Source organism: Durio zibethinus, chromosome 24, assembly GCF_047325235.1.
Source record: "Durio zibethinus cultivar Kanyao isolate XHJ-2024 chromosome 24, ASM4732523v1, whole genome shotgun sequence".
Classification (NCBI taxonomy): Eukaryota; Viridiplantae; Streptophyta; class Magnoliopsida; order Malvales; family Malvaceae; genus Durio; species Durio zibethinus.
The window spans coordinates 13,791,071-13,801,281 of record NC_143185.1 but is presented as its reverse complement, the minus strand read 5'-3'; the positions used below and the strand labels follow the sequence as shown (position 1 = coordinate 13,801,281).

The window sequence follows — 10,211 nt, the reverse complement described above, 5'->3', positions numbered from 1 at the left end:
AACTTAAAGGTCAATTAGTTAAATTTGTTAGAAATTAATCGATTTTGATCAAAATAGAGTAAAATTTGGAGGCATTTCAAAAAATCAAACTAAAACATTGAGTTCTTGAAAACTCAAACAAATTTTGAGTTTTGAACAAAAATAAATAAAATGACCAAAATACTCTTAATGATGTCTCATGTCAAAGTTAATCAAGATCGGCTAAGATTACATGGAATTGGTCAAATTTTTTAAAAGCCTTTTTTTCGTTGGAACTTGAAAGCCTCCTTTTGTTATGCTGGCCTTGCATGACTAAGAAGCTGCTAGTCGCTTAGATATTCTACCATTTTTAGGTTATCTTGGTATTGTTTGAAATCAATTTTTATTTGGAGCTTTGATTATATACATGGAAATGAAAGAGTCAAATGGTTTAGGACTTTTAGTTTAGCATTTTTACATTGTTTTTCCTCTAAATAAAGCCAAATGTAGTAGTCAGTTTGACTACTGTTTGTTTCAGTTTTTGCTATTTTCCATTTGATTTTGTTACCATATTTTAGTCTCTTTTAGCATGATTAAATAATCTTTATGTTGGGTTACAAGCTTATGATAGTTGGATAAGCCTTGAGGTTGAAAATACCCTTGATAGGTTCTTTGAAGTTTAAATCCAAATTTGATGTTTAAATTTTAGATCTTTTGCTTCCTTTGTTTGAATACATAGATTGCATTTAGCCTTGTTTAATCATTATTCATGATTAGCATTTAGGTTGATAATTGTCATATTCATTTGCATGCATATTAATAACATTTTACATAAAGTTGGTCCCTAATTAAAAATAAAATCTTTAGGGAGGAAATGAAATTATGAAAACCAAGTTTGCCTAGATATTAGAAATTTTTAGAAAACTTCATAAAAACCATGATAACCCTTAAAAAACTCTAAAACCTAATCCTAAAACCCAACCTTAGCTCTAAACCTTAGAAAACTTAAACTTCTCTAGAAACCTTAAACCTAATCTCTTTAACCCTAAAGTTTCCACTAAAATTTAAAAGAGTCACATGCTAAATCTTAGATGAAATGATTTGTTCTTAAATGCCATTTAGATTATATGGTGTGTGAACAAACTTTATTTCATCTAATATTTTCATCGGATTCCTAAAAAACAAATATGATTTTCTTTTAAGAAAATTACATATTATTTTCCATAATAATAAAATAAATTCTTAAGTAAAGAGAATCGTTCTTAAATTTTACATAGAGGTTGAGAAATCTAAGTTGTCTTTTTACATTTAAGAATGAATCTTAGGCAAAAAGAATTATTTTTAAATTTTGCTTAGATGACAGAAAATTTTAAAGTAATTTTTTAAATTCGAGATTTTCATTTTATTCCTAAACAAGATTTTTTTTTTATCTAATAATAATTGATTCCAAAAAGTAAAGAAAATTATTATTAAATATCAAGTCAATATCATTTTATCCAACACTTAAAGGATAAAATACAATTAATTGATACTGTTTTTAAAATGGACGCTATAAGGGTACTATTACTTCCTAAAACATAGCCATACTCCTAAACTTAACTCTATTTTCAAATATCAAAATTCTCTTTTTGATAAATTTTAAACTAATTTTAAGGTTTTATTAAAAAAAATAAATTTTTTAGATGACTAATCACACTTAACAAAACTTATTGGTAATGACTTCTTTTTTTTTTTTTTTTTTATAAAAATTAGTCTAAATAGTAATATTATTATATCCACTTGTTACTTAGATATACATCTAATAAATAATAAATTTATGAACAATTAGTACTTGTGAATGATGAAAAAAAGTTTGGTGGATTTAAAGGATAATTTCAAAATAAGCACTTAAACATTTTTAAAAAGTTTAAATAAATCATTTACATTTTATAGTATGAAATTGAGGCTATAAACCATAGACATTGTTGATTTTAGAAAGAGACAAGAGAGGCAGTCGGCTAGAGAAGAAGGAAAAGAGAAATGACTAGTGCAAAAAAAAAAAAAAAAAAAATGGGGGTGAGATCCGAACCAAGCCCGAATCTAGCCCATTGAAGCCCATATTGAAGATTGAGTTGCCCTGGACACATGCGGTTGGTGGAGGGCCAAGTGATTGAAGCCGAAATTAAAAAGAGATTGATCCATTTGCTACGTATGTTTTCTATTTATTTTATTCCCATATGTTTAGTTATTTTATATGTTACTTGCAACAAAAGTAATAAATAATAAAATGATCATTTGAATAATTTCCGGGATGGAAATTTATTTGAAATTTGAAGTGTTTTTTCAAGTAAAATTTCCTAAAATATGGAATAATTCAGCCACTTCACCAACTATTAGAAGAGTCCTAAACATTTATTCTAATATGTAATTTTTTTAAAATAATAAGATTTTAGGTTTTGATTAATTAAATTTTTTATTAAAAATAAATAAAAATATTTAAGATGTTCCAAAAAAGGTTTGCAGTATCATTTTCTTCATTTAGGTTGCATTTGAGATATTATTTTTGTATACGTGAATGAAGACCCCTTGGAAATACTTTATGTGATGAAATATTTCTATATTTCAGTAAAGCATTGAGAGAATTTAAAATTATTCTATATAATTCTTTAGTGACATAATTGGAAAAGAAACTGTTTCATTTGGAAATTTTGATGAAAATCTAATTAACCATTTAGTATTTATTTGCTGGTGGTTAAGCTTTCTCCTACAATCTTTATGCATGCAACGCGTCTAGACTATGAGTTTTTTTGTAAAAAATTTTTTATACCGATTGTTGTAGCAAACCAAACCAAAAATGTAAACTTCCTCTAATTGAATTTTAGATCAGGATATTAAAGTTACACTTAAAAATCTTGAGTTTAAAGAAGTTTCTGTATGTAATGTTTTTTTAATCATATAATTATAAAAATAAAGAGATTCTAGATTAATAAGAAATTAAAAGTATGCTAAGGGGTAAATCATTGCAAAACGTAAGTCTCTTTAGGCTTTAGTCTACGAAAAGAGTCTATTCTGTTAAGATACAAGAGTTTCAACCTTGAGATCAACTCTGTGGGGGTCTTCAAGGAAGACCAATAGAGTTATGTCAATGGTACGTTCTGATAGGGAGTCAATTAATAATATGGCTGATGATATAGAGGATCTATGGGGGAATTTAACTCTCACGTAAGAGGAACTGGATAGTGTGACAGCAGAAAAGAATGGCCTGATTGGATGGAATGGAGAGGAACAACGATGGATGGTAGGGAAGATTCAGACGTCAAGACCTTTCAATAAGGAAGTAATGATAAGAACATTTAAAATAGTGTGGAGGTTAGCAAAGCCAATAGATATAGCAGTACTTGAAGAGAATCTTTTCTTGTTCAAGTTCAATTCAGAGGCTGATAAGAATAAAGTACTCGGAGGAGCTCTCTGGTACTTTGATAAGCACATACTGTTGATAGAGCCATACAAAGTAGTGTTAAGACCTCAGGATTATCAGTTTGTCAGAGAGTCTTTTTGGTAAGAGTCTATGGGAATGAGATCTCAGGGGATAACAAAGCGTATTGGTATGAAAATAGGACTATTGGTAACAACGAATGACAGCTTGGCTGATGGAGGTTGGTCAAAATTCATCAGAATTTAGGTGGAGATCGACATAACTAAACCACTGAAAAGGGCTATGTTGCTAAGGGGTTGCAATGGTATACCAGATACATGGGGGAAGAATAAAATACGAATGATTACCGAATTTCTGTTACTTCTGTGGCATAATAGGACATGTTGATATGGACTGTGAAAGAAATCAAACACCATTACTTGAGTCCAAATAGGGATCACAATATGGCGATTGGCTACGGGTTTCCACATTAAAAAGAAGAAGTATAGGGACTGGGGTGAACAAGAGGTATACGTCTACAAGGAAGGTAACTCACTAAGAAGGAGGCCCTGACCCAACTAGCATGTAGAAAGGAAGACAACAGAGAAGGGTGGCCGGTGATCAAAAGGTGACTGAAAACGGGCATGTAGGAACAGAGGGTATTTTTGAAAACAATTCAAACCAAGCAGGAATGTCGGAATAAGGCGAAATTGGAGGAGAATTATCTGATATCATGTTATAGGGGATCCCGTAACTCAAGGAGATATTTCAAACATGGGATAAAAGACAATGAGATAAGAAGATTTGAACGTAATGCAGGGAAAAACAATAATGTGGGCGTTATCTCGAAATAGGTGGAGAAACAGAGTAAGATAGGCCCAGCTCATACTGGACCAGGTACTAGGATAGTACGGCTCACATGAAATCTGCTGCTTATTGATGGATTCTCAAGCCACATTGGGATAGGCGAACAAGAGGTCTCCAGTCCCGTTGAGAATTCTGAGGTGTGTGGCATAGAACTACCGTGGGCTTGGGAGTCCACGGATAGTTCGGGCTTTTAATAAGATTGTGAAAAGAAAAGGTCCCGGAGTTGTGTTCTTGAGTGAAACAATATTGAAGGACATAGCACTTGACAAAATCTGTAGAAAGCTTAACATGCATTCAGCTTTCAGGGTGAGTGCAACTAGAAGAAGTAGTGGCCTGGCTATACTATGGAAGGAGGAGGTGACACTAAGTTTGCTCAGTTACTCGAAACACCATATCGACATGGAAGTAGTGGATCCGCAGGGTCAGGAAGAGAGGTTGACAGGATTTTATAGAGAATCGAGTATGAGGATGCAAAGTGAAGTTTGGAATATGCTGTGAACAATGGCAACCAACTCAGGGAAACCATGGCTCTGCTTGGGGGATTTTAAATGAAATTATGTGGGACAATGAAAAAGTCGGAGGTCGACAACAAGTTGAATAGCAGATGCGGGACTTCAGGCGGGCAGTTCAAGATGTTGGTTTGGAGGATTTGGGGTACATAGGGTTATGATATACTTGGGAAAGAGGCGATGAGCCAGAAGCAATTCAAGAGAGACTGGACCATGCATTGGGCGATGAAGGATGGAATGGTTTATTTCCCCTATATGCAGTTCGCAATCTACAATGCATAGAATCAGACCATAATCCAATTATGGTTGACACAGATCAAGGCAAGAGAAGGCAAAGACGTAAACAGAAGAGGAGATTTCTTTTTGAAACCATGTAGGCCAAGGAGAATCCATGCGAGCAGGTTATACATGATGGATTGGTACACAGCAGCCATGCAAACATTCATGCAAAGATGGATAACGTAATAAATGGGTTAACAACGTGGCATAACAGAACCTTTAGAAGCCTCCATGATGATATTGAAAGGGTTAACAGAGAGTATGAGAAAGCCAAAGCTTTCGAGCCGAGTACAGAAGCTAGCGTAGAAACAAATAAATTGCGTCATGAACTTAACAGGCTCTTGGAAATAGAAGAGGTATTTTGGCAGCAAAAGTTGCAAATCTCATGGTTACGCAAGGGAGACAAAAATATAGCTTTTTTTCAAGCTCAGGCATCCAGTAGAAAGAGGAATAACTTCATCCAGGGGCTAGAGAATGAAGCAAGGGTATGGTGTGAAGATTCTACAGAGATAAAATAGATAACAATTAATTACTTCAGGAAGTTGTTTGAATCCTAAAGCCCACCGAACCATGGACAGGTACTAGAGGCCATTGACATAATAGTGTCTGTGGAGATGAACACTGCTTTGCTTGCGGAATTTTAGCCAGAAGAAATCAATGAGGCAATTAGACAGATGCATCCAACCAAAGCTCCGAGACTTGATGGTATGCAACCTCTATTCTATAAAAAATATTGGCACATTGTAGGACCTGATATCACTACATTTTGTTCGTCTTTTTTGCATGGTCAAGGTAGGATCAAGAATATTAATTCAACCAATATAGTTCTCATCCCAAAAGTGAAAAACCCTAAAGTTATGACAAATTTCAGACCAATAGCCTTTGTAATGTTAGCTATAAAATTATAGCTAAAGTCCTAGCTAATAGGCTGAAACACATTTTTCCATATTGTGTAAGTGATTTTCAGAGCGCCTTCGTCCCTGATATAATGATAAGTGACAATGTGCTAATTGCTTATGAATTATTACATTCTTTAAAACAGAAAAAGACAGATATAATGGGGTATGCAGCTCTCAAACTCCATGAGCAAAGCCTACGATAGAGTGAAATGGTCTTTCCTCGAATCGATGATGGAGAAGCTGGGCTTTAAGGATAGATGGATTAGCAAGGTCATGCAATGTGTGAGATCAGTGTCCTATTCTATTGTAGTTAATGGTGATTTTCGGATAAGTTCTACCTAAGCCATGGAATGCGCTAAGGTGACCCCTTATCACCGTACCTATTCCTACTATGCACTGAGGGCTTTTCACACTTTTATCAAAATATTAGAGGGAAGGAAGAATAAATGAGGTGAAAGCAAGCCAGCATGGTCTAAGAATCAATCATCTATTTTATGCGGATGAGAGTTTGCCTTTTTTTCAAAGTAAACCAACACGAGAGCGATAAGGTATAGAGCATTTTAAAGACACATGAAGAGGGTTCTAAGTAGCTGGTGAACCTGGAAAAATCACAACTTTATTTCAGTGTAAATACTTCAGCGAATGCAAAGGCGTTGTCAAACATTGTTTAGGTGTCCAAGATACTAATAACCCTGAGAGGTACTTGGTGCTGCCAGCCATCGTTGGTAGAAACAAAAGAAGGGCTTTTAAAAAACTGGTGAATAGGATTAAAATGCAAATCCAACACAGGAGTAAGAGATGTCTGTCTCAGGTGGGAAATGAGGTTTTCATAAAATCAGCCATTTCCGCATATGCAATGAATTGCTTCCTCCTCCCAAAAGGATTGTGCGAGGAAATAAATAGTATAATAAGCCATTACTGGTGGAGCTTAAGAAAGAACAGGAGAGGCGTGCATTGGCTGAGATGGTCTGTTTCGCCAAGCTTGATGGAGGAATGGGCTTCAGAGACTTTGAAAGCTTTAACCTTGGCCTACTGGGAAAATAAGGGTGGAGGTTACTAAAATATATTGACACCCGGGTGTATAGGGTTTTCAGAGCAAAATATTTCCTAAACACAACCTTTTTGGAGGCACCACCGGAAATGAACCTTCTTTCACATGGAGGAGTATCTGGATTGCTAGAGATATGTTAAAATTTGGCCAGAGAAGGAGAATGGGAGATTGGAACCAAGTTCGAATATGGGGTGATGACTGGATAAGGGGATGGTAAAGTGTTAGCTTTCCTAGCAAACCAAAACTGATTGCATGACAATGCACTCGTGGTAGAACTAATAGAGCATGAAAGCATGACATGGAAAAAGGAGCTCATTCAAGAAGTCTTTGGAGACGAGGTGGCACTCTGGCTCGAATTAACCGCAACGATGAGCTGGTGTGGGACCATGAGAGAAAAGTGCATTACACAGTTAGAAGTGCCTACCATGCATGGGTACATGGGCAACAGACACTTAATGCTCAAGGGAACCATGACAATGCAGGAAAATGTTGGGCCAAGCTATGGAAGGCAGGTATCCCAATGAAAATTAAAGTTTTTGGGTGGAAGTTGAATCATGGAATTCTACCTGTTCTTTGCAACCTAAGAAAGAGGCATATAGATACATTAACCCTGTTTCCACAATGTGGGCAGAATAAGGAGATTGTCATGCATGCTATAAAGGACTATTATAAAGCAAGGGAGGTTTGGACAGCAGCAAGAGTGGACAACAAGTGGATGGATCAGTCTCACACAACAGAGAAGGATTGGTTAATTGGGTTGGTGGACTCACTTGAAATGGATGGCTTCGAGAAGGGACTAACTGTTTGCTAGGCAATTTGGCACAGAAGGAATGTGCTTGTCAAGGAAGGGGAGCTGCGAAATCCTCAGGTCACAGCCAGCTTTGCTACAAACTACATAGAGGAGTTCAGAAAATGCCAAGAAAAACAGGAGATAAGGGTGGATGACCACATTAGATGGATTCCACCTCCTGTAGAATTAGTAAAGGTCAATTTTGATGGAGCTTTGAACACTGCAAAGATGGCTGGAGGAATGGGAACTGTGGTGAGAAATAATAAGGGTAAAGTCCTGAGATCTGCTGCACATTATGTGGAAGGGGTTAAGGACTCCATAGTAATAGAAGCTCACGCAGCATTGGTAGGAATCATCTTTGCAAGTGAATTAGGTTTTACTACTATGGTTCTAGAAGGAGATGGTGTTGAAATCATAAGCATGCTGGGAATGGAGGCAAAAGACCTGTCAATGATTGGTAATATATGGGAGAAGTCAGGGCGTTGAGTTAGGGTTGCAATTTCTTCCGAGCAGAACATATAAGATTTCAAGGCAACGAAGCTGCTCACAAATTGGCAAAACATGCATTGGAGCTGAAAAGTGATAGATACGGGATAGAGGACTACCCCTTACTATTACGTGATACTTGCTTCAGAATGTAATCGTATTGTTTAATAGATTCCACCTTATTTCAAAAAAAAAAAAAAAAAAAAAACTTCCAGGGCAAACAAACCAACCTTTCATTTAATTATTATGGGACAGCTAAGCTCAAAACTCTAAAACTTACGGTCAAAGATGTAACTGAAGCATAACACCAATTAACTAGAGATTGGCTACTTTAAAGGAGCAGAAGGGAGCAAGTGTACAGGAGGAAGGGTTCACTTGGCCGACTTATGCTGCCAATTTCATTGTGGCTACAGTTAGGGAATCTCTGCACTTAAGAGGGACAAGGAAATTGTTGTCCTTCAAACAAGTATCTTTGATTGCTTTGCAATCTCCACTATGATTTTGTTAAATTTAATGTGGATGGTGCATTCTTATCTAATCCTGGTGAATTGGTTATCGGTGTACGACGGGTGACTAAAATGGATTTTGGCTTTTGCGTTTTCTAGGAAAATTGGTCAAAGATCGATTCTTAAAGCTAAACTTTATGCTATTTTGATGAGGCCGAAGTTGGCCTAGGAACGACGGATTCAAAGATTGATCATTGAATCAGATTCGTTGTTGGCCATAAAAAATACATTAGTTCTTTGCATGAGAAAGATGTATTACATTGAATTGTTCTTCGGTGTCAACATTTCTCCGTAGAAATTGGGATTGTAGAATCGCTTATATCTTTGGAAAGCTAATTTCAGTACACGGATTTGTAGTCACCAGGTGTTGGCTAACCCTCCTCGATGGGTTATGAATTTTATGCAAGAAGATAGCAACAAAAAAAAAAAAAAAAAGGCAAGGGGACCCTCTTTCCCCTACCTATTTTTCATAGTGATGGAGGTTCTTTCTACTATGTTGAATTTAGCTAGTGCGCAGGGACTTATTGAGTACCATCCCTGTTGTAGCGGAATCAGGTTGAATCATCTTTGTTTCGCTGATGATTTGATGATTTTCATAAAGGGGTCAAAGCAATCTGTACTACGTGATTGTGTACTTCACTTTGCAATCAATTAAATCCTGCTAAGAGTGAGCTTTTTCATGCTTGCATCTCCAACACAGAATTAGAGGAAATCCAGTCCTATTTTTGGCAAGTTAGTTGTCCTCGACATTGTAGCTGGGTTTGGAGGAAGGTTTTAAATGTGAGACGCTTAATTAGTCCGGCATGATGACTGGCTTCCTTGAGGTCCACTCCTTACATTACATGTCAAATAAGAAGCATGGTATTGATTTGCAGCATGGGCAGCTGCGAGAGTAGACAGATTGCAGAATGGGTGGTGGAGGTGGAACAAAGATATAACTGAACATAACATAAGCCTAGCTATCTATAATCCCATCTACATCTGATCAAGTAATTCCAAATTGACAAATCCTAACAGGAAGGAAGAAATCAAATTCCTTTGGCTTGCCCAGTGCGTATGTCACGGATTTAAGGAAGAGTCCTGAATCTCACATCGCACATAATAAGAGGGTCTCTGGGGTATAAAAGGGTTCACACCACCTCCGCCTTGTGAGACGTCTTTTGTAGGACAAAACCGTGAGACCAAGGGGGTCAGAGCAGACAATACCTCATAAGGGTGTGAACCGTGATGGTCAGGCTGATCCGGGACGCCGGAAGGGTGAATGCCCGGGTCCCGGAGCCGCGCGGGTTCAGAGCTTGAGTCTCGACTCGTGACAAGCGGTATCAGAGCCAACCTTAAACCGTTCGATCCACGCCAAGCACTTCAAGGGAGGTAGGCAGGGTGGCCGACCTCCGTGACGAGAGCGTCACGAGGTTGGGTGCGGGAGAATGTCACGGACTTAAGGAATAGTCCTGAATCCCACATCGAACATA

At 36.9% G+C, this 10,211-nt stretch overlaps 1 protein-coding gene across 1 annotated transcript; it reads left to right on the top strand.

Annotated features, from left to right (window-relative positions):
* Nucleotides 1-7,255: 7,255 nt before the first annotated feature.
* LOC149511943 (uncharacterized) lies at nucleotides 7,256-8,233 on the top strand. The gene is made up of 2 exons (XM_089753454.1): nucleotides 7,256-7,713; nucleotides 7,783-8,233. Exons 1-2 carry the CDS (start codon nucleotides 7,256-7,258, stop codon nucleotides 8,231-8,233), a joined length of 909 nt encoding a protein of 302 aa, XP_089609580.1.
* Nucleotides 8,234-10,211: the final 1,978 nt, after the last annotated feature.

Excerpts from the sequence above, each read along its gene's own strand:
- LOC149511943 (XM_089753454.1), top strand. The coding sequence starts at position 7,256 with ATGGAAAAAGGAGCTCATTCAAGAAGTCTTTGGAGACGAGGTGGCACT. Across the intron at positions 7,714-7,782 it reads GAGAAGGATTGGTTAATTGG|AAGGAATGTGCTTGTCAAGG; the intron begins GTTGGTGGACTC and ends AATTTGGCACAG.